This window comes from Nelumbo nucifera, chromosome 5, assembly GCF_055504915.1.
Source record: "Nelumbo nucifera cultivar China Antique chromosome 5, China Antique-T2T, whole genome shotgun sequence".
NCBI classification, from domain to species: Eukaryota; Viridiplantae; Streptophyta; class Magnoliopsida; order Proteales; family Nelumbonaceae; genus Nelumbo; species Nelumbo nucifera.
The window spans coordinates 17,621,443-17,645,895 of NC_142653.1; the positions used below are offsets into that span (position 1 = coordinate 17,621,443).

A 24,453-nucleotide genomic window follows, 5' to 3' on the forward strand; every position below is an offset into this window, starting at 1 on the left:
TACCAATTAACCCTGTTTTATATAATTCCAGTAGGACGGGGATGGACTAGTCTAAAATTTGAAACAGGATATGCAAAAGAGGAATTATTTCACCAAGACTATTCAGAGGTAGAAGTTGGAAACATTCAAATGAGAATAACAAAACTGATCCAGATTCAATTTATCTTATGACAATATGGCAATATGTATCTAAGCAGTTCATCACAGCACTTATTATCCGAAAGTGAATTTTCGGATTTTTGGATAGGGAAAGTTGGTCAATGGGATTTTGGTTCTTATTGACTAAGAATCTCATGTTTTTTTTTTAATTTATGTAGGAATTAGGGAAAGTTTATTTTCCTACGTATCACTTACCCAGGTAAATGATACCCATTTCTTAGGTGGGTAAATAACTTTCCCACCTAGAAGGAAAGTTGTCAACACTTGAATGGGACAAAAATGTTCCTTTTAATAATGGATTTTTATGGCTAAAATGGTCATTACCTTATTTACATGAAAAATAAAAGAACATGGGTAAATGTACTTACCTGGGTAAGTGTTTCTTAAATAACTTACCGAGAAGCGAACGGGGCTTGAAAGAAAGTAGTACGTCAGCACGTCTAAGTCTCTGACTTCTCACAAATCTGCCACCCCACCTAGTTAAGAGTTTGAGATAAAAAATAAGAAAAAAAAAAAAAGTGAAAAGGAGGAGAACCTACACAAGATTTGATTTTATCTGTCCCTCCAACATTCTTGAGTTTGGTCTAAGAAGTAGAATGTAGAACTGAGAATCTTCTTGAGCTCGGTTGAACAGAGAAATGAGATTTTGGTCAATGAAAACCTTACATTTTTGGGATTTTTACTTTTTCTTTTAATTTTTTCCAAAATTGCATGTACTGAAATCAAAATTTCTCCACTCAAAACCCTTTTAACTTTAAGGCTACTGCTTCATGTATATTAAGGCGAAAGGCTATTAGGCCTCACTAAAACTGAGGCTTACACCCCTTACTCTGAGACTGAGGCTGCTGAGGCCAGGCAAAATTTGGCCGCCTCACGCCTCTCGCCTCGCCTCAGCAGCCTTTTAAAACCATGTGTCATCCTGAGTAGCCCTGATCTACTGCATTCAAAAATTCTGCGCACGCATCAATTCATCATCAAACTGCATAACATGTGTTTTAAATTTGTGAGATTTTTTCATTGTGCAGGTGGATGTCTGTACTTTCAATGTGTGTGTATAGTTTTTGGTTGCAGGAGATCCCGTCATAGCGAATGTTTCTAATTTCTTGTGCGCCTACCAAGTGAGCAGATAATGAATTAGTCCAGCATTTACCGAACATAAAAAGTTGGGTTTAAGAACGTAATTGTGCCATCTTATAATTATCTGTTGTAATACAAGTAATATTATTTGTTGACCCAAACTATTTAGGGAGTGTTAGGTGGTGTGGTCTCTATGAGGTGTGTTGTGTTTGAATCTATTGGACCCCATTTATGGTGTGTTGAAATCACATGGCACTACACTCCGTAAGTTGTTTTTGGATTTATTTTATCAAAATTGTAAATGGAACTTTTAAGTTATTTATATGTGGCCGTCCAATTTACTACGTTGTCGATTGATCAATGAGATTTTGGTGTCAAAAAGAAATTGCACTATTTTTGTATTTCCAAATCATCCAAATAGTTTCAAAACATGTCACACCCCTAAATGAATGTTTAATAGGAGTGACTTGTTTCTGAACCAAGCAATTTACAGAACACCATTTTATCAGTGTAGTTCTACAAGAACAGAGTGATGTGCGTTAAGGATTTCATTCAACATATCCTGAGATTTTCTGATTCTAATTGCAATCTTTGACTCTTTGAACAATTGCTATTTGCAAACCAGAGAGAGAGAGAGAGAGAGATCCAGTATGGTGAGATGGTCCTTGTGGATCGTTCCGCTGATTCCTCATACCCTACTATTTGAATCATGGACTAATATTGGGATTTGAGAGGGCCTAATATTGGTTCATGTAATTGCAAGTTATTATTATTATTTTTTACTTTTAGGCAATTGGTTTCCTTTCATCCTAAATCCAGTTCCTGACAAAAAATCGTTAGATTGGTCAACGCTAACCCAGGAAGTTGAACACCTGTTCAACAGTTTTTAGCCATTTCTTTTATTTTTTTCATTAAAATGGGCCATCTGTTCAAATCAGGCGGTCCCCGGAAATCAGTGGCCAGAATGGTTCGATTTTTAAAACCTTGATTGGCATCTGTCCAATTGTCCTGCAAGTCACCTCTAAGATGAGATGGAACTAATCAAAATGGTCATTCTTGAGCCTGTGAAAATGAACTGATGGTGATTTGCAGAAATCGGATTTGCTCCTCACAAAGCATGCCTCAGACCAACCTCAGCACATCGCAGCCCTGCATTGGGAACATCTTCCCATGAATATGAATAACAATCAAGTACAGGAGATGCTCTCAATGCACAGCTGAAAGCGCTTTAATGTTGGTGTAAGGACTGAGGCGTGCTCTCTACGGAGAATATCACGGCTGGACCCATCTACAATTTATTGCTGATTTGCCAATCAGATCCATAGACCTCCCCTGAAAACTTTTCAAATTCTAAATCAAATGAGGGGGAAGAAGCAATGATTTTGCAATTACTCGCTTAATAGTATTCCAGAGAGGATACGGTACAATGTAAATAAACCTTAAAATATCATCATATAATTAAGCACACTTACATCACCAAAGATTGCAGAGGGGAAATGAATACTACAATTATAACATCAAGGTGTTACAATGGTTTTAACAATCATCAAATTGAAACAAGTGAAATCGTCTTCAATTCACACAAAATAATACAGTAACTGGTTTTCACCCCCCACAAGGCTACCAAGATGTAATGGCACAAAATTTCAGTTTTATGCAACTGGAGCAGTACTCACTGTCGGTTGTGAGGATTTGAGGGTTATCTCGACGTTGTCATGAACTCCTTGCAGCAGTAGTTCACCATCATATGCTACAATTTTACGTTTCTTTGCTGCTCTAAGAGTTCCAACAAGTGCTTCAAATATGTTTGCACATTTATCATCGTTGAACAACACACCAAAAGTGACCTTCAAGACAAGATATAAAGCAGCACGTAGATGGTTAAGAAATGGGAGAAAAGGGGTATTCAATGTAAGTTGGTTGGACTGGAAATGAAAATGAAGGCTTAATTTAGAGGAAATTAGAGAATACAAGTTGGAGATAGTGTCAGAATTGGTATCACATGTTGTGACCTTGTCATGACTCGTGAAGGCGACCTTGCCCTCTAATGTTGGTGCCCATAGGAACCAGATATTCAACATGGCCTACAACACGGCTTATCAAAAAAAGGAATAAAAAAAAGCATGGCCTACAACACGTGAGGCTCCATGTAATGTAAGAATCTCCATAGGCCACCAGACTAATATCAGTGGAAGAGTTGCCTTTCACAATCATATGTTCAAACAAATAAAAAATGGTAGTTTGAGACCTTAGAATGATCAACAGAGAGAGAGAGAGAGCATCTCAGCTCCATTGATTCTCCATTATCCACAGGAACCTGCTAGGTAGAAGCGATCACACCAGAGCTATTGCATTGCTCCAGTGCGCTGAAGGTCCAAACTCTTAATAAAGCAACAAAGGTCAAGCTTCATAAAATATGGCTCAAGGGATAAATAAGAATAAATAATAGTCTCCGTAGACCAAGGATTGATTAGGCAACAATTAGTCATCTACCGTGTATAATATATTGGTATTGTCATATAGAGTCAAATTTAGCAACCATAGCGGTAATTCAGTCAATCTATCTGTCCTTAAGAAGAAAAACAAAAATCCTGTCAAATTGTCAATTACATACTTAAGGGTAAGGGCATAATTTTTATTAGTTTTGAATCACTTTCCTCCACACTAGTTTAGAATCTAAAGTTCCTTTTTCATTCCTTCTCTCATAGATGTTACCACCTTACTGCTTTCCTGAAAGAAGAAAAAAACCAAGTCCAGAAAGAAGCTGAAGTTCTTTCTTTTGTCCTTTTTGTGTCAATGGAGGGTTTTCTCCTCAAATATCCCAGTATCCATAGTAAATCCAGTACCAGCTTTAGGTTCTCAAATGCTATTCTGACTAATATGGTGAGCTTCTTGATACCCCCAATAATTCCAAAGGAAGACACTCCGGATTTGTTCATTCCAATACCATATTGGGAAAGGTATATCCAGTAAGAGTTATCCAAACCCCTTGAATCCCCCCCCCTCCATAAGAGGAAAAAATGCACTTCATTTTGCCATGTACTTCACTTATCACCAGACCTCGACAACAAGTATACAAACAGGTTAAAGCAGTACTATAAATGAACTCCACTATAAGATTCCGAGCACAATTTTGTCTTAAATTTCAAGAAAGTTGTGTCGGATGTTCCATCTTTATTTAGTCCAAAGAAACTCCTTGTAAGTTTTAGAATGTTCTTCAATTATCTCTTTGTCCATGTGGAACAGCCACACAAATCCTGTTAAGTTGTAATCATGTCCCTTTCTCTTTGACACCCTTCAACTTGCATCAGATCCATAGTAGTCAAGGCGACACCTAGGTAATAAGGCCCTCATGAAATATCACCTTTTTTTTATCAGTAAAATATCACCTTGTTGACAGGGGGTGTTTGGCTCCTACATCAGTAACAGTGAGGCACCCCCTTGTGACACCTATCACCTAGCCTCACTTCAATGCCTTGAAAAGTATGCCTCTAGGGTCCACTCCCTTACTTTGACTATCAAGAAATACAATGATAGGTTAACATGTGGAGCAATGAAAAACACAACATGCTATCAACCAAATCACCAAGAGAGTGCTTGCCTGGGTGATTTGGTTTTGATGTGTTCACATGGTCATAACACTTACTCGCAACCCTCTAATAAAACATAGACACGCTACTAATCAAACAGAAAACCAAATTATCTAGTGAGTGCATCATAGTGTTGCTACCCCATGTTAACATATGAAAAAAAAATAGAGATTGTGTCGCAAACTTGCAATTTAGAAATATCAAAGTAGCCTAACATGTTGGGTGGCTAGTTCAAACGACCATGACACTTTCATGCAACCCTCCAATAAAACACAGACATGCTATCAATCAAATAAAAAACCAAATCACTCAATGAGTGCATGCCTGGGTGATTTGGTTTCAATGAGTTTACATGGTCACAACACTTTCTTGCAACCCTACAATAAAACATGAACATGCTAACAGTCAAATGAAAAATAAAATCACTCGATTAGTGCATATCTTTTTCCTACCCCAAATGATACAAAAATAGCCCACTAACATATGTAAAAAATAGAGACTACCTCTAAGGTCTACTACCTTTCTATGACAATCAAGAAATGCTAAGGTGACTTAACATGTGTTGTGATGTATTCACATGATCACAATGCTTTCTTGTGACCTTCTAATAAAACACTAACATGTTATCAATCAAAAAAAAAAAAATCACCCAATGAGTGCATGTCTAGGTGATTTGATTTCAATGAGTTTACGTAGCCACAGCACTTTCTTGTGACTCTCCAATAAGTCATGAACATACTAATAATCAAATTGAAAACCAAATGACATTGTGAATGCATGCCTAGGTAATCTGGTTTCGATTAGTCCACATGGTCACACACTTTTTTGTAACCCTTCAATAAAACATAGGCATTCTATCAATCAAATGAAGATGAAATACCCAATGGGTGCATGTTTGTTGTTGCTACCCCAAGTAATACATGAATTACCCGCTATTATATGATAAAATGGAGACTACCTCTAGGATCCACTACCTTACTAGGAATATCAAAAAATATAAAAGTAGCCTAACACGTGGAGCAATGAGCTCACCATATCACCCAGTTAGTGCATACCTGGGTGATCTGGTCTTCATTAGTTCACATAGTCACAAAAAAAGGATCACCTTGTTTTCTTTCTACCTTGCTACATCTTTCTCGACTATCCCATCCATCCATCAGCAAAAGCATTGTAAAGCGTAACAATATTATGTTTCAACTTGCAACAGAGATGCAAATACAGTACAGAAGACCAACAGGGGGGAGGGGGAGGAGAAGAGAAAAAATGGAGTTCTGAAGATGATCAAAATACTACAGTGCATATTGGCATCGGATGAACCACAACCAGATATTGACAAACCGGGAAGAAGAAAATAACGCTAAAAGAGGAAATAAAATGCAAAAAGCTAGATCTTGCTAACAGCTATCGCAAATCAAGTAACTAATTAATAAGGATGTAATTCTTATCCAATGTATGTAGATCCCGATCCAGGTACAGAGGGCTTAATTGTTTATGTTGATCAGAGATATCAAAAGATCTGAATTTTCCAATCCAGAGAAGCACCGTGGTACTCAACCGTAAAATAGCTAAAAAATTACTAAATCTTGCGCTATCACTAAACAAATCAATGCAATTAGTAATTACCACGAAATTAAAGGCGAAACCAGAAAAGAGAACAACGCTGAAGAGAGGAGCCATTAAAGAAATTACCTTGTAAGATCCATCGGATTGAAGCTGACCGAGTCGCTTAATTTCTTCTTTGAGTCGCTCTATCTCTTCTTCTACGTTCATCTTATCAACCTCACTTCTCCTTGCTGAGAATGCTGAGAAGGTCTACAAGTATCAATCTATCTTCGGTTCTCTCTCTCTCTCTCTCTCTCTCTGTATGACGAGAGAAGATAACAGGTAGCCATCATGAAACGTAAGAATTGAAACTTCTTTCTGACAAACTCTGTAGCCGTTAAATGGGAATCTACGTACGAGATGGCATCCAATCTTATAACTTATAAGCAAAGTTTTGGTAAAGCAAGAGAGCCAAAATTCATCATCGTACATCGTATGATCGTATCTGCGGCTCTCCATCGAATCCCTCTTCCCGTCGAGTTGCTGGCAACAAATCCGTTCCAACTCCCTTCCAACCAGTGCTGACACAAATCATGTCCGAACAGGTTAGAAAAGTTTCTTTCTAAGGCCTTCGTTGGAAAGAGCAAATAAAAATATGGACAATTTAAATATTTATATAAAATACAAAGTTTTTCATTCTATATATTTATACTTTAATTCCTTCTAATAAAAAAATATCTATGATGCTAAAAAATACATGATTATGAAAAATAGGCCTAGTTCTATTTTGGCCGGTTCTTTCCTCCTATACCTCAAGTATGCTCTTCTAGTCTTCCCTGTTATTTTGGCCAGTTCTTATTTTATCAATTTATAGACCTAGTTCTATTCATGAAGCTCGCGGCATGGAATATTCGAGGGAGTAATGACCCTCAAAAGATCCTCTTTCTATAAGAACAGTCAAGTTTTCTTGTTAGGCTGTGTTTGGAAACAATGCAAATATGTATGAATGCGAATGTGTAGAGTGTAAAGTGGTTCATATAAATTGTAAAGTTGGGTTAGTTTTATATTGAGAAATTTGCCTTCTTATCAAACATACCTTTAACTGTAATGGATGCAAACATGAATTTCAAAAAAGCATATGTTTTTTTTTTTATCAAAAGCCCACTTTAATGCAAATTTACTTCTTTTTTATTAGTGTACTTTTACATCTTACTATCAATGTAAATATGCATTGGTCTGTCATTTGCCAATACATAAATATAATGTTGCCAAACATAGGCAAAAGTAAACTAGAGTGCAAATTTACCCTGAACCAAGATTTATACTCCATTTGCATCGTTTCCAAACAAAGCCTTAAAAACAAAAGCAAACCTTTCCAAAATGGGGGAAAATGGCAACTAAATTGGGTCTCTCAAACTGGGAGGGTTTTCCTGCAAAAGGTCTATCTGGGGGTCTATTTTGTTTATGGAAGAATGGAATGTTTATCGAACAAGTCTTTACCTCTAAAGGAACCATCTACTTGAATATTAAAGATGGTCCATCTGATCCCCCTTTGTGGTTATGTCTAGTTTTCATGGACACCCACAAAGAACTCAACAAGCAACAAAATTGGATGTTGATAGAAGATTTAAATGGTTTGATTGAAGGTGATGACTATAAGGATAAAATTTTCAATCCCTATAAAATATCTAAACCTCTATCCCAACTAATTCAATCCCATGCTCTAAGGGAAATAGAATCGAAGGGGGCCTCTTTCACTTGGTCAAATGGACAAAGAGGTATTCACCGTATCCATGAGGTTCTAGGTATATGTTTGGCATTGATACTGCAGATACATCACCATTTTCTCTGCATATGTGTGGGTTGGAAGCATCGTTTTTGAGAAAACGGTGTCTTTTTTGTTTGGAAAAGTTGTTGCCAGGTAGGACATTTCCTAAAGCAACAACAACACCTTCTGTTTGTATCAATGCTCCATATCTGTTTTCAGCACCGGTACCCATTATAGGAAGTCCATGTCACTGCCACATCATGTCCTTGTTGGCAGTAATGAGCTCCAATCTAAGAAAACGTCAAATTCGACATTGCTCCAAACCATGCATTCTCAATTTTCAAGGCGTGGCTTGGAGCACCGTTTTTTATGAAAAAATTTGTTTCAAACATATTGACGTTTCCTGGAGCACTGTTTTTTCCAACGTGATGCTAATGTGTCACCAATTTTTGGAGCAACGGCATCGATGCCAAACAGACAATAGATCGTGGCCTAGCTAACACATGGTGGCATGAGCTATTCCTTGAGGCAGCTGCTATTAGGGTCATAAAAAGTATATTCTCAGACCATGCCCTCCTAATTCTTTGATACCCACCCCCAAACTCAATTGGGTCCAAAGTAATTCCATTTCTTACCTATGTGGGCAGAGGAGAATGAGTGTAAGGAAATCATAGAAAGTAGTTGGAGAAATCAAAACCATTACCCAAATCCTACCTCCCCAAAAATAAAATAAAAATAGTTAAAAACATGGAACAAGGAAAAGTTTGGGAGAATTTAAGAGAATTTAAAAAGAGTAGAAGTGGAGCTAGTCAAATTGGAGGAAGAAGGAAGTACAAATAGCAACCAGGATAGAATAAAATTGAGAAAGGAATACGAAAAGTGGATGTTGAGAGAAGAGCAAATGTGGAGATTGAAATCCCGTGAGTTGTGGTTAAAAGAGGGAAACCAAAATACCAAATATTTTCACTAACTCACCAAGTTTAAGAAAAAAAGAAATGCTTGGGATTTCTTAAGAAATGAAGATGGGTCAAATATGTCATTAGAACAGATAGCATAGAGGTTCAAAAATCAAGCCATTCACATCAGTGGGCCTAAACATGAGGAAGAAATAGAAATTCAAGATTTGTGCCCCATGAAAATATCTAAAACATAGACAAAGGAATTACTTATTCCTTCCACTGAGGAAGAAATGGAGAATGTTGTAAAGTCCATAAGAGCCCATTAAGCCCATGGGCGGATGGGTTTCCTCCTTTTTTTTTACCAAAAGTTTTGGCACTTAATAAAAAACTTATGTTTTGGTTTGAAGGAAAAGGTAGGGAAAGATAGGGAAACCTATACAAGGTTTTCCCCACTTTTCTTTTCCTTTCCCTGCATTTTCCTATACAAGGTTTGTAAAATTTCCCTTACTTTCCCCTTCCTTTCCCTGCATTTTCCTTCAAACCAAACATTGCCTTAGTGAAGGAATTCTTCTGTACACCCCAATTCCCCCATCCATAAATTACTGGTTAATAATAACATAAAAAAGGTACCCAGTGCATAAGGCTTTCACCAATGTGGGGTCTGGGGAGGGACAAAAATGTAAACAATCTTACTCCTACACATATAGGAAGGTTGTTAATAATTACTAGAAAACATATTAGGTTAATGAGAATGTGGAAGATCCCAATACACAACTGTTATTAATAAAATAATTATTTTTTATTTATTATTTCCACTCTCATATATTAACAAAAAAGTCAACTTAATCTTAAATTCTTAATATGCTAAGTAATGACTTTATAACTTCTTATAATTACTAATATGATAAGTTAAATTTGTAAATACTTATTTACTTTTGTAAATAACAAATATGTTATTGTTTATAATAAAACTAAATTATTAATTAATAATTTATTGAAATTTATAATCTTAGTTTAAAAAATACATCATAGCTTCTTAAATGCATATCATATAGAAATTCATAAATTTTAATTACTAAGATGATTATTGTGTTTTGGCATTTTATTATGTAAATTATAAAAAAAAAAATCTTAAGTAGAACTTCCACATAAATATTAATAATGGATTTGATAGATTATTGTTCATTTTAGAAAATACTAATTTTAATTATCATTTGTTATTATTTTTTTGGTTGAACATTTGTGCATAATACTATTTATTGGAATTGCATGTAGCCCCCAGGGAAATTAAACTTGCATAGCATTGGGGAATGACCTAGCGGTCTGTGGTCATATCTTCATTCTGAAAGATGTGGGTTCAAACTAGTATTTAATGAGAGAGTAATGGTATGACTAAATTGTTTAAAACTCACCATGAGTTTTTTTAACATTTCTCTTAAACTAACCACAACTTTTCAAAATGTCTAAAACTCACCATGTCAGTAAGTTTTTATTTTCCAAAACTCACATTCCTTTAGTGCACCGTTAATGCTTCTTAACAGACAAGTGTTTTGTTATAATTTATAATATTTTTTACATTTTTCTATTCTCTACAATCTATAAAATTTTGGTGTTTTTTCTACAATTTTTATTTTCTGAATTTGTTTTTCAATTTATATAGTTTATATAATTTGAAAATAATTTTTTATTTTATTTGCAATTTCTATAATTTTTATATATATATATTTTTGTAATTTCTATGTTTTATGTATTTTATATTTGAAAATATTTTTTTGAACTTTTTCCTTTTTTTCATGTCTAAATATTAAAATGGTAATATATTAGCATCTATTGATTTATTTTGTATATATTTTATATTTTTTTATAAAGGTTAAAATGATAATATATTAACGCCAATTAGTCTGTTTAACATCAAGCTAGTGACATGGTGAGTTTTAGACATTTTGAAAAGTTATGGTGAGTTTAAGAGGAATGCTGAAAACTTGTGATGAGTTTTAAACAATTTCCCCAAATGTAATTTATGTGTTTGATTGTAGTTAAAAAGACATCAATTAATATGGAATGTGGTTAAGGCACAATTAATGGTAGGCTAAATGGTGGGATTTAATGGGTTGGCAAATTAACTATTTAATCCACCAACTAATGGTGGCTCACTTGATAACATATCTAACTCGTTGTCTCAAAGATCTGGGATCAAATTCCTACTACCTGGTGCTTAGCCCCATGAAGCCAAAAAGAAAAGATTTTTAATCAAAATTTCAAAATACACTGAGCGTGCCTAAAAACACCCCACAGTACATCCTAACTGTGTATTGGGAATATCTTCCAAATCCCAATGACAAGTATGAGAGATATATGTTGAGATGTGAATGTGGGGCATTTTTGGGGTGTGCTCTATGGGGGGCGCAAAACAATGCTTAAAAGTTCAATGAAAACAAACAAATGCTTTAATATATTAAACTATATAATATATAATTATATGGGAGTCGGATTTTATGAGATCAGATAGGGTACATCTGAATAGAGGTGGATCCTTCTAGTCGTATGAGACAACACATGTATTTGGCTCATTTTAAATAATCCAAATCACCTAGCATGAAGACTTAAATGTATCCTTAACCATTAAGCCCCTTTTCATTTTATGATAATAAATGAAATGAAATGAAATTTTATTAATTTTAATTAATGTTCACATGCAACCCAAACAAATAAAATACATTTATATTCGATAGTTATAACTACAAATTAAAAAGAATAATATTCAAAAATAGTATTTTATAAACTAATAGAATAAATAATCTATCAAATCTATATTTATTTCAAAAAATGATTTTTAAATTCAAGAAATTTATATAAATAATAAAATAACTATTTTAGTACTTAAAATGTATAAATTGGACATGATATGTATCTTAAAATTTTTATAACTTACTAATTAATATTTTAATTTGCATTAAACAACAATGTATCTTCGAAATTTTAATAAATTTAATATATTTTAAGTTAAGATTATATATTTTTACAAATTACTAATTGATATTTTGTAATAGCATATTATTTACAAACTTGATTTTTCTTGTTAATATTAAAAATTAAAAATATTAAAATATAAAACGATTGATATAATAATTGTATATATTTCGTGCCTTGGACCTTAATAGAAAAATAAAACAATAATGGTTTTATGCATGTATTGATTTATAAAAAATCTATATAATTAATGTTTTAAACTCTTGATTGATGTATTATAAATAAAGTTGTGTGATATTTATACATTTTGCTATATTAATTATAACACATTTCTTCATACATACCACTAAAATATATAATTTCTATATATTTAAACATTTTTCATATTTTTTATCCATATCATCAATATCCAAATTATCTCATACGAGTATCCTTATTTTTAATTAGGGTCAAACCCGGAGAGCGAAGAGAGGACCAAATCACCCAGAAGCCAGATCAACTCACGGGGTACTCCTGTAATTTCAGAAAACATGGTGGGTATTCCTGTTGCGCATTCCCAACAACCCGCGACGCCATAGTCCATACCAGTCCACTGTCCACGCCATAAAATACCGTACTGTCCCCTCACCTCATTAGTCCAATGCCGGCTTTCGTCTTTGCAAAGTACACGTTAACAGTCTCTCTCTACTATAAATATCAATCAACCGGAGGCATATATCGTAAATTTCCTCTTTATCCAGGGCTATTTCGGTCGTCCCTCGGTCGTCCTCTCCAGGAGTTTGCCTTCACTTTCTCTGGAATGAATTCGGAAAACCATTCCCCGCCGGTTCTAGGGTTTCTTTCTTTAATTTCGACATAACGGTGCAGCAGGGGTGATCTTAATTCAGAAGTCCGACGATAAATAGAAGCTAGAACCAGGGTTTATTCTTCATTAGGCTTCCTCCCTCGCGGCTGTGATGCGGCAAGGATGCCTGAAACGAATAGCCGGTCACCAATCTACGGACGTGCTAATCGGATGCAATCCATGAATATACCGAACCAGATCGAAGCTGAAGATGGCAGTGCGGTTGGGGATTCTATCGACAATCCTCATATCCGCTACGAAGCTCACACTCTCGATGATGGTGGTATCGGGGGTACCGTTGAGGTAATGGACACTGTTGATGAAGTTCCTGCGGATTCCGCCTTCCTCAGTGGCGCTAATTTCGTCTTGCCCTCTCGAGGTGAGGGCATGGATCAGTTGACCCTCTCGTTTCAGGGTGAAGTTTACGTGTTCGACGCTGTTTCCCCAGAAAAGGTTTCATTATTTGTTTTTCTTGGCCGAATTTACTTGAATTGTTGTTTTCATTGGTTCTACTGTAATGCAATTCACAATAGTTTTCTTTAGGATCTAATGTCTGAATATTTGAGGTTTTCATCTACCTCTACAGGTACAAGCGGTGTTGTTATTGTTGGGAGGGTATGAAGTACCTTCTGCAATGCATGGTGTTCCAACCTCTCAGCCTCAGAAGGTGTCTTCTCAGTCATTCAAGCTCTGCTGACATTCTTGTTCTCACCATTATTGATGTTTCCCTTACCAACACTTTTCTTTTAGGGTTTGGTTGCGTATCCACGACGTTCAAGTCTAACTCAGAGAGCTGCTTCTTTAAGTAGGTTTCGTGAAAAGAGAAAAGAGCGATGCTTTGACAAGAAAATCCGTTATACTGTCCGAAAAGAGGTTGCTTTAAGGTAAAAAAGAGAGTTTATAAGGGTTTTATCATTAAAGAATATATATATTGAGAAACTATCTCTTCAAGTGACATTTTTATGATGTTATTACGCAATTATGAGGGTATTCTGGTTATTGTTCTACGGTTCTACCTTAAGCAGTTGGGGTTCCAGGGAGACATCCATGTGGTTTGGGTGTCCCTTACTTTTCTAGATATCTAGATTTAAGGTGGCGATCCACCCTTTCATCATTTAAACATTTGATAAGTAACAATGACATGTATTAATTGAGTTTCATTTCTTCCCCTAAAAAAATAACGCTTTTGTCATATATACAGGGCGGAGGAGGTTAGCTCTCCTCATAACCATTTGGATCAGCAAATATCTATGCTTCTGTCTTTTATATACAAAACAGAATGGGCATTACCAAAGAATTCAATGCAATTTCTAATTGTAGTTAACTAGGGAAATTTGCAATTGGTTACTAAAATAGAATATCTTGAAGTTCTTGAATCTTGATTGAATTTTAAATTGCTCTTCCAGTTTAATTGGGATTTAAAATGTGGAAGAAATAATCCTTACAGAATTACAGATCATTGATGTAGGGATAAAAGGTACATGCTCTTGCCTCTCTAACATGATGATGACTATCACTACCTTCTCTGATCCAGTTGCTGGCAAGTTGTGAATCAGTCTTCCACCTTTACATGTTCTTGATATAATGGACCCTATTATTGTGAGCCCTTGTACAGTTGTACTAGGGCTTTCATCTCTACATGAAACAAATCTTCTGACCCAGTAGGACAAGCCATAAGTTCTTTCCTCCTGTATCTTGCTCCTCCATTCTAGAAGGCTGCATCTGTTCCTGAAGGCATCAAAGTTATGCTTCAGTGCTTCTAGAATGAGGGAGGCCAGCTATGGGAAATAATCTACCAAACTGAATAGTAGCTAGCCTATTTTGGTGGTGTTTGGCATGGTTGTGCTTAACAACTGTTGTTTTGCACAAGTTTTGCCACATCAGCATGTTAGAGGAAACAGAAAAAGTAAATGGGCATGTTTGCTAAACACCTGTTTTGTTAGGCCAGCTGTGGGAAATAATCTACCAAACTGAATAGTAGCTAGCCTATTTTGGTGGTGTTTGGCATGGTTGTGCTTAACAACTGTTTTGCACAAGTTTTGCCACATCAGCATGTTAGAGGAAACAGAAAAAGTAAATGGGCATGTTTGCTAAACACCTGTTTTGTCTTGAAAAGCAGTGCAAAGCAATACCTAGAATTTCGTGTTAGTAGTGTTGAAGGAAACATCTTTTCTGATGTTTTTATCTTTCAGGGGGGCTGGGGGCATTGCAGCAACCCCCTCCCCTCATCGGCATATTGAAAAGTGAAAACTAGAACATGTTCATGGTGTTGTGTTGCTTTTTGAAGCAAAACGGCATACATAAAACGTAGCCATGCTAAACACCATGTACATGAGGCCTACTGACTCATGTAATTTATAGAAAAGTGTCTTAATTTCTTTCTTGTATATAAACAGAATGGAATGATGGAACACGATTCATGTAGCCAACCCCATGATTGCCACTCTAATGGTGATAAGATCAATGAAAAACATCAAGGCTGTTACTTGTTTGAGAAGACTGGTCTAAATTGTGAGCTGATGTCTCCTGGAGTTGATGATTTTGATTGGCATCCAAATATGAAAACATTAGTTCTTCAGAAATACACTCAACTGTAGCAAGGAACTGGGACATTTTTTCAGGTATCTTCTTGGGAAATGAACTTCTTCGGTCATTAGATTTCTTTATGCATGGAAAAACAGGCTATTCAGAAAGCTAGAAACTGAATCTCCTAAATGAATAGGACAACGGGGGTTTATTAGCCAACATTTGGTCATTAATACACACCAATGGGTAATAAAAATTTCCCAGGAAAAGGAATAAAAGAACAGATGCTCATAAAGAGATTGTAGAGAAAATGAAGTAATTAAAAAATGGACTATAGAGAAGCATGAACGGACAGAACAGTTAATGCTTCATTCACCCACGCATTGAAGCAGGACCTTATGGGTCTGGGAAGGTTGCATTGGAAGGCCTTTTTTCTTAAAGCCTTGCCTCAAGATTCAGGCCTTGGAGGCTTGGACACCTTTTCAACAAGGAAAATGACATTCTATTCAACTCCTGGAAGATCATTGAATATGATTTTCTAAATGATGATCCTTGCTCAGTAAAGGAATTGACACTAAGGCTCAGTAGGAGTTTTCTCCTGAGGTTGTGCTTCAACAAGTGGTGCTGGATGTCACACAGTTATGTTGGACAAAAGTCACCTGGGACATAGACTTCTTAAAAAACACCTCATAGGTGAATTTAATGACTAGATCAATATTTATTTGAATATGGTTATTGGGATTTAAATGCATGAAAAGTGTACCAGCATAGCTAAAGTGAGTGCTTTTATATTTTAATGTTTGTTTTTGATATTTGAGAAGGATCAAATTATGGGGAAATACATAAAATGGGATTCGAGCTAAAACTGATGAAGGATGGAATTTTAGTTATAGAACAGAATTTTGTTGATGGAGTGGCAGTGGATGTCTATTAATCTTTATGACAACTCATGGCTAATTATTTGGATAATATTAGGTTAGACTGAAGATATGTAACACCATTAGCATTTTGGCTTTTCAAACAATGGGATGTCCTTTCTTAAGCATCTATTGTTAATTTTAGACATTTGAATCCTGTGCAAAAAAGATTATATTTATCCATATTTAGTATGCAATAATTACCCACTTACAGTTTGATGGTGATACTATTTCCCCCTGTAAGGGGGAGGATGTGAGATGGGCCAGAAATTTGAAGTTGGTGATTCAAGTCTCTGAACTGATGTCAAATATGAGGGTGAATTTTGATAAGAGATGTGTGGTGGGGCTGAATATGGAAGAGGGAGCTATAAGGGAAAGGGCAGAAGCTTTGGTGTGTGTTATGGCTCAATGGCCTATGAAATATTTGGGGCTGCCCTTTGGGGATAATCCGAAGGAAGAGAGTTTTTGGAGCCTTGTAATTGATAGGTTTCGGAAGAAGTTAGCCTCTTGGAAGAAGAATTACTTATCTCTGGGTGGCAGAATCATTTTGATTAAATCTACATTGGCAAGTTTGTCTGTGTATTATTTATTAATCTTTAGAATCCCAGTGGAGATAAGTAGAATTTTGGAAAAGTTGATGAGAGATTTTTTGTGGGAACTAGGGGAGGAAAAAAGGATCACAGGGTAAATTGGGAATTGGTCTCTAAAAGTAGGGCTGGTGGAGGGTTGGGTTTAGGTAATATTAAAAAAAAAAAATGAAGCTTTGTTGGGAAAATGGCTGTGGAGGTTGGAAGGTGAAAGGGGAAAGCTGTGGACTGGTTGGAATACAGGGACTTCAGCAAGATTAACTGGTACCTCTCCTTGGAAATCCATATATGCAGTTCTACCCTCTTTTCTGCAACACATCAGGTATGACCTTTGCTCTAGGACTAAGGTGGTGTTGGATCCCTCTGAGAGGGATAAGAGGCTATGGACTTTAACTCATTCTAGGTCATTCTCTTGTGTTTCCTTTTTCAAATCCCTTTTGCCCTCTAACAATGACCCTTTCCTGGTTAAGGAAGTTTGGAGTGAGCCGATTCCTCCAAGGTTTGGAGCTTTTTTGTTGGGAAGCTTTCTTGGGAAGATGTAACACATGTGACTTACTCCAAAGGAAAAGGCCTTATTGGTGCTTGTCTCCGAGTCGGTGCATTCTCTGTAAGGTCGATGGTGAAAGCTCATACCACTTGTTAATTTCTTGCCATTTTGCTTCTGCTATTTGGGAATGGTTTCTTTCTCTCTTTGGTTGCAGGTGGACACCCCCCCCCCCCCCCCCTCCTATCAAACATCCAAAGTCTTTTTAGCTCCTCGTTCTTTAGATGGCCTAAAAGAAAGGGAAGGATTGTGTGGAGATGTGTGAGGGCTGCTACATGCTGGACTTTATGGGAGGAAAGGAATTCTAGAATTTTCTCCGAAAAGGAAAGAAGCAAAGAAGGAATTATTGAAGCCATAACAGTTAGGGTAGTGCATTGGCTAAATCTGTGCAACTTTTTGATGATGTGTCTACTGATATGTTGTTGAATAGCTGGGTGGAAGTGGCCAATTCGGCTTGGGCTTGGTCTACGGCTTCTCTTGTGTGGTCACCACCTGGCAATGGCTTTATAAAGCTAAATTTTGATGGGAGTAGTGAAGGTAACCTAGGCCCTTCAGGTGTAGGAGGTGTCTTCAGAGATGAGGAGGGGAAAGTGTTGGCATTGTATTCAGGCTCCATTGGGATTGGGGATTCTTTGAGAGCTGAAATCTATGCTGTATTGAAGGTATTAGAAGGAGTAAGGAACTGAATATACAAAAATTAATTATTGAAGGGGACTCAAAGTTGGTGTTGAGCTGGCTGCAGAGGGGAAGTGGTCTTTGGAAGTTCGCTAATGAAAAGAAAGGAAATCAAATGGCTAACTAGGGGGGATGGAAATAAAGTTTCAGTGGGTGAAAAGAACAGCAAATGCCTTTGCAGATGCTTTGACAAAGCAGAGTGTGGGAAGGATTCATTTGTACTGGGCTGTATTGTGAGCTTGTTGTTGCTTTCTTGAGAGTGTTAAGCCTTTTTAACTCTCTAATTGCTGTACTGTTGTTCATATTATTAATTTAATGAAATTCTGTTATTGATAAAAAAAATAGTCTGCAATTCATAGACATGCGTATTTAGGTAACCTTTGTTTTTCTTAGGTGGGCATACTGTTGTTTTCTTATCATTGAAATTATGTAAAGAAGAATGTATCTATCAATCTTTCTATCTATATATGCATATGCATAGTTTCCTTTTATCTTTTTCAAACTTTGCTCCAGGTAGAATGGATGTATACATGCCTACATTCCAGTAGACATGCAAGATTATGGTAAACTAAATTTATTTTGTGCTGACATGTTATCCCTTTTCAACTAGCAAATTCTTGATGTACTTTTTACAAAGCATGCAAACCAGCTTTGGATTAGCATAAATTTATTGGAGATGTTATGCTTAAACTAAGCTATCATTTCAAGAAAATTTTGATTTTGGAACCCATCACTTTATCAGGATGCAGCGTAAAAAGGGTCAGTTCACATCATCTAAGGTAAGTTCTGATGAAATGGGTTCGTCAAGTGGTACACCAGGTTCTGGACAAGAGGATTTGCAACAAGAAACTTTGTGAGTCCCCAAACCATCTTCTGAGGAAAATATGTAATAATAACATTCACATATTTGCCTTTTCTTCTTATCTTCGTTTTGTTTTTATCTTTATTTTTATCCTTTATCCTTTTATTTTACTGTGGTGTGTGACATGATTTACTTTTGCTGTAGTTTTTTTTTTTAATCTTCATATGTTGTATATAGATGTCTACACTGTGGCACTAGCTCAAAGTCCACTCCTATGATGCGTCGTGGGCCAGCTGGCCCCAGGACCCTGTGCAATGCATGTGGACTTATGTGGGCAAACAAGGTTGGTGTACCCATAGGTGTTGATTTCTACGATTTTTTTTCATTGCTACATTCAATTCAATCATATTGGAAAAGAATAACTTAGCTCTTGCTTTTCCTTGCTTCATTTCACTTGATCACATTTCATTTTATTTTGTTTTTTTCTGATGAAAAAACTATCATGAGAAGAAAGAGTAAAAAGGGAAGGGGAGGGGGCATATAGGTGCCAAAGAAAGGAGCACAAAGAAAAGAAATGATTAGTATAGAGCAAGAGTCAGGACTAAAATCGGGGGACAAAGGAAGTTCTGTGCCACATAATATGGTTAGACTTAGAGGTCCTCCTTACCAAGCATATCTTTTTTATGTTGGCTAACCTGGTGACATGTTTTCTAGCATTGGAAATTCTTTGATGTCATTTTCATATTATCCAACCTTGTGCCACCCTAGTGTCATTGGTTTGATGTGAGACATGCAATCACTCTAATTGTTGAATATCCATATAACCTCTTGTCATCTTGACGTATTTAGTTAGGGAGCCAAGGGCTTGCCATCAGAATAAACATCTCATTTAAATGGGCCCTAAGTTTCATCAATTTATTGGTCAATAACCAAGGGTGGCAACATCAAGTTCTGAGTTGTATTGGGATGATATATTTCCAAGATAATTGTACCTTGCTCGATTACCAATTGGGGCTTTGGTCCTTGCACCTAGCTGTCGGATGCTAGTCCTTGTCTTTTTTGTTTCATATTTCATTTTTATAAATCTTTTTGCTTAAACTAAAGTTGTAGGTGCAAGTGACTCCACTAGAGCTGATTTTAGCTCTTTTATTAGAGAGTTTGACTTATTCTCTTCTCTTGGCTTTTAGTGAGTAGAGATGGAGGTAGAGGGAGTCTAACTGGTTCTTACCAAGTTAATGAAGAGTGGCTTGGATGTCCTAGGGACCTTGAGCTATTTAGTTTTTTTTTTTTTTTTTTTTTTTATAATTCCTTGAGGTATTTAGTTAGGGAGCCAAGGGCCTTGCTGTCAGAGTAAATGTCTCATTTAAATGGGTCCTAAGGTCCAATTTATTGGTCAATAACCAAGGGTGACAACATCAAGTTCTGAGTTGTATTGGGATGATATATTTACAAGATAATTGTACCTTGCTCGATTACCCATTGAGGCTTTGGTCCTTGTTCAATTACAAATTGTGCCTTGCTTGTCCTTGTAATTTGTCTTTTTGCTATCTCATATTTCATTTTGATCAATCTTTTAATTTTTGATGAATTCATTTTGATTAATCATTTGCTACCAAAACAGATAACTTTCTTCATTTTGCTTCTTTTTTGTCCATGAACTGTGAAAAGGTGGGACTGGATTCTACATTTTCTCACAAGTGGCCACAATAATGAAGTCAGGAAATTTCCTCTGGGATTACCTAGATATAACAAACTTATCCAGAAAATAAAAAAGTATTGCCACATACTGAGAGGCAATAGAGGAATGGAAATAGGACTTACATATCTAGACCCCACCTCCATTAATTGGGATTACCTAGATATAACAAATTTTGAATACTCATGTCTATCACATATCAATGTTACTCTGCTAAGGTCTTCCACCTTCAGCTATCACTCTTTTTCTTTTTCACTTTTCCCTCTCTTTCATTCATTCTTTCTATCTTTTATTTTCTTCTTATTTCCGCATGCAAAAAGGGAAGGGGACATTTTTTAATATATAAAGGCAAGAACACATTGACAGTGACTACGTGGTTCTCTTCACCAAAAGTTGACAGAAGTTTGGCTTTTTCTTCACTCTCTTTGAGATCTCTCTTGGTGGGAATGAGTGCCATTTAGATGGGCAAGTTAGGATATTGTTGAATGGTGGAGAAAAAAATTAATGGGATCCTTTTTCTCTTTTTATTCTTTTGTGTGCACTGTTGCATATTTGTAAAGGGTATGGGGCCTGGGGGAACCCGGCAGAAACATTTGTTCGGGAAAGGTTTAGCTTTGAGGGGGATGCATATCTGAGCCACTGACTCAGACAATGAAAAATTTCGACCCTGGAGCTTATTTGCCAACTTTTCTATCTATATGAAAGAAGGGAATTTTTAGATTCCATGACAATTTGAAAGCTTTTGTTTTTTGACAATGAAAAACTTGATGGCTAGATGTTGTCAACTTGTGAAACATATATTTTCGTTTCCTAGAATTTTGGAAGAAAGCCTGATTGGCATGTAAGGCTTCTGAACTTAGTAGTAAAAGTGGCATTTTTCTATCTTCTTATTTGTCCTCCAAAAAGATTTGATGTCATGTTCTAAATAGAGAGATAAAGAGAAACTTGGCAGACAAGATTTGTATGTAGCTTCATACAGGGCCTCTTTGTACCTTTTGACAGCTTAAATCTAATTGTGTAGCAAGAACAGGTGTTAAGGTTAGTTTATTTGTTTTCCCTTTTATTGCTATAAATCACAAATGTATCATAAGAAATTGAAAGCACTCCTGTGGACTATCTTGTAATGTTAAAAAAATCAAGTTAGACTAGGAAAACAATGTCTTAATGCATCTAAAAGAGGGACACAGCAGAACTGTTACAAGAGGACCCAAATGAGACTTTCTACAAGATGGGGAAAAAATCAAAATTGACTAGTGAACAGCCCAAGAGTTCAATGATATGGACAGGAATCTTGTGTTTCAAGTTTCCATACCCCCCCTTCCCTGACAAATCTTCCAGCCAACTTGCTAGCAGAATTCAAGACCAATTGAGTCAGGGGTTGAGTAATATGGATAGGGTTCCTGCGTTCTAATTTTATAATGACCTCAACCCCAGGGACCAACTGAAGCATAAATGCATCCAATTACTGTTTTGTTGTTTAAATGGCATTATTTTCTCATTGATTTACCCAGTGTCAAAGCACATCAGAAAGCGAAATTTCCATGATGGAGCAACAAGAGTAACAGCCTGGGATGTTAACAATATTGAAGGCACGGCTTTTGGCAATGTGTATTAAATCTGTTAATCTTTGTGTTAAAAATCCATGAATTTTGTGCTTCAGTTTAGTATAGTTAATATTACATATTCCAAAGTTGAAAAAAAAAGAGAGTCCAGCCCATTTAGGCTCAATCAATTTTTTGTTAAAGGATTAACTATTTTTTGTGGTGATTTATTGAGTTGCCTTACCTGTTGATGCTGGGAGACCTGCAGGGGACTTTAAGAGATCTTTCGAAGGCTTCGACTGTTGGAGCCCAGGATCATCCTGTTGTGAACCCAACTGGACAGGCATGTATCACCGAAATGTGAAATCTTGGCCTATTAGATTATTCCTTGTAGTAGTAATAGTCTCTTCTTTTTTGGTTTTCTTCACAGGTTTTAGCTATTGAATCTGCTGTCGGTACCACCAGAGAGATAACCGCAGAAGTTGTTACTTCCTCTAATGGAGATAACTCAACTGTGACAGCGGCACATTAACTGTTATGCTTCAATTCCTTCCCCATTGGCAAGGCCATTTAGGTTGCCACTAACATCAGATCTCAAAGGAATAGAAGGTTTTCCATTAATTTCTTCCGGCTCGCTGTTATAGATTGTACAGATGATCTAGTGTTTTGATAAATACATGAGATCATTTTCCTAGCTTATATTGTTCACCAATATTTTCATATTAATAACTAGTAAGGCTCAATTTGGCGTCCTTTCTTTCTTATGTTCAAAACCCACGGATTATTGCCTCTCACGCCCTAAAAAATAAATAAATAAACTAATCAGAGAACAGGGGTTAGGGACTTTTCCAAACACTACAGACCACTCCTACAACCATAAAATATTTGTAGCCATAATGTCATTTTGGGAAAAACATGGCTATGAAAGCTATCACAGACTTTAACGGAGAAACAGTGAAACACTTGCAAAAAAAAAAGAAGACTTTAACATAGAAAGGGCTTATTTTCTTGAGAATTTCCTACGGGAATCTCAGGTAAACCATTTTTCAGGGAAATCTATATGCCCTCTGTGACTATGTATAAGAAATGTTTTGGTCAGGTATTCGTATGGTAGGCCTTCCCTTTCTCTAACCGTTTGAGTGTTTGACCTATGCCAGCAAAACAAAAAAAAAAAAAAAAGGGAAAAGTACGGAAACACACGATGATTCTTAATTCCAGCCCCCCCTACAACTAGCCCTCTCCCCTCTATAAACCACATCCTGCCCGTGAATTTGACATCAATTAATGGTCAGGATGCATTCCCCCCGTACTTTGGGCCTAGTAAATTCTGAGGCTGATTGGTACTTGTCCCAAAAAAAAAACGATTAGACAGGGGTGATCATGGGCCTGGTACTTGTCCCAAAAAAAAAACGATTTCCAGGCCCATGACATCTAATAATACAAATTTTAAATTAAATTAAATTGCATGTAATATATTTAAAAAAACTTCATGACGCAAGCACAAGGTAAATTAAAAAAAGGCACTGGCCTAATTTAATTCATAGAGTTGGTTTGGCATGGTTTACCTATCTTTTTATAGATGAAGGCTAGGCATCTATTCTCATTCTTGAGCAATATGGGACTTGGAACAACACTAAATATTGAGTGCTATTATTAAAAGAGTTCACACATGTATTGACATGTGTCAACTAATTAATATTTATTTATATATTATAATTTAAAATTTATATATTTTATATAAAATATTAAACATAAAATATATATATATTATATTGCGGGCTGGGCTTGAAGTGTTAGGCTCAAGCCCAGCCCAAAACCTTTCAGGCTTGATGTGGGCTCGGGGCAAGGCGTGCTGGCACACAAAAACTTGGGCCCAGACCCAGAAATTTGCGGGCTGGGCCGGGCCAAGAATGATCACCCCTACGATAAGACGACGCAAATATCGTTGTTACTGTTTTTATCTAATTGGAAGTTGGAAGAGAGTATGATTCTCTCTGAGGACAATAAACCGGTCAGATAGATAAATAAGTTTGTGATATTACGAAAGGTTTGGCAACTTGCAATTGAATACTTAACCGTCTCAAGTATTTGGATAATTTTCACTGAAGAGAATTCTTGTCAGGGGTCCCTTCTCCAGTGCTCCTGCACTGCCGCTTGGCCAGGCCCAATACGGTGGAAAATCTTGAAATCCGATAGCCAATTTGCACCCCAGTATCTCTGGTTTTTTTTTTATTATTATTTTTGAAACTTTTGAATATTGCCCTGGACAAGTATAACCAAGAAGTCAGAATTCAGGCAGAATTCTTTAAATAGTCA

General features: G+C 36.2%; 2 protein-coding genes across 3 annotated transcripts; one reads left to right on the forward strand and one right to left on the reverse strand.

Annotated features, from left to right (window-relative positions):
- Window positions 1-2,665: 2,665 nt before the first annotated feature.
- Window positions 2,666-6,699, reverse strand: LOC104595520 (costars family protein). The gene is made up of 2 exons (XM_010256273.3): window positions 6,516-6,699; window positions 2,666-3,083 (listed from the first exon to the last, which is right to left on the reverse strand). Exons 1-2 carry the CDS (start codon window positions 6,594-6,596, stop codon window positions 2,889-2,891), a joined length of 276 nt encoding a protein of 91 aa, XP_010254575.1. The 5' UTR covers window positions 6,597-6,699; the 3' UTR covers window positions 2,666-2,888.
- A 5,944-nt stretch (window positions 6,700-12,643) lies between these two features.
- LOC104595521 (GATA transcription factor 24) lies at window positions 12,644-22,889 on the forward strand. Of its 2 annotated transcripts, none has more exons than XR_016076378.1 (7): window positions 12,644-13,302; window positions 13,436-13,516; window positions 13,600-13,733; window positions 18,841-18,951; window positions 19,138-19,243; window positions 22,398-22,480; window positions 22,568-22,641. XR_016076378.1 is itself a non-coding variant. In XM_010256274.3 (7 exons), the coding sequence occupies exons 1-7, from the start codon at window positions 12,973-12,975 to the stop codon at window positions 22,667-22,669; spliced, it is 939 nt and encodes a 312-aa protein (XP_010254576.1). In that variant the 5' UTR covers window positions 12,646-12,972; the 3' UTR covers window positions 22,670-22,889. The 2 variants fall into 2 exon arrangements, 1 of the variants encoding a protein (XP_010254576.1); XM_010256274.3 differs by having other exon boundaries at window positions 12,646-13,302; window positions 22,406-22,480; window positions 22,568-22,889.
- The last annotated feature ends 1,564 nt before the right edge of the window (window positions 22,890-24,453 follow it).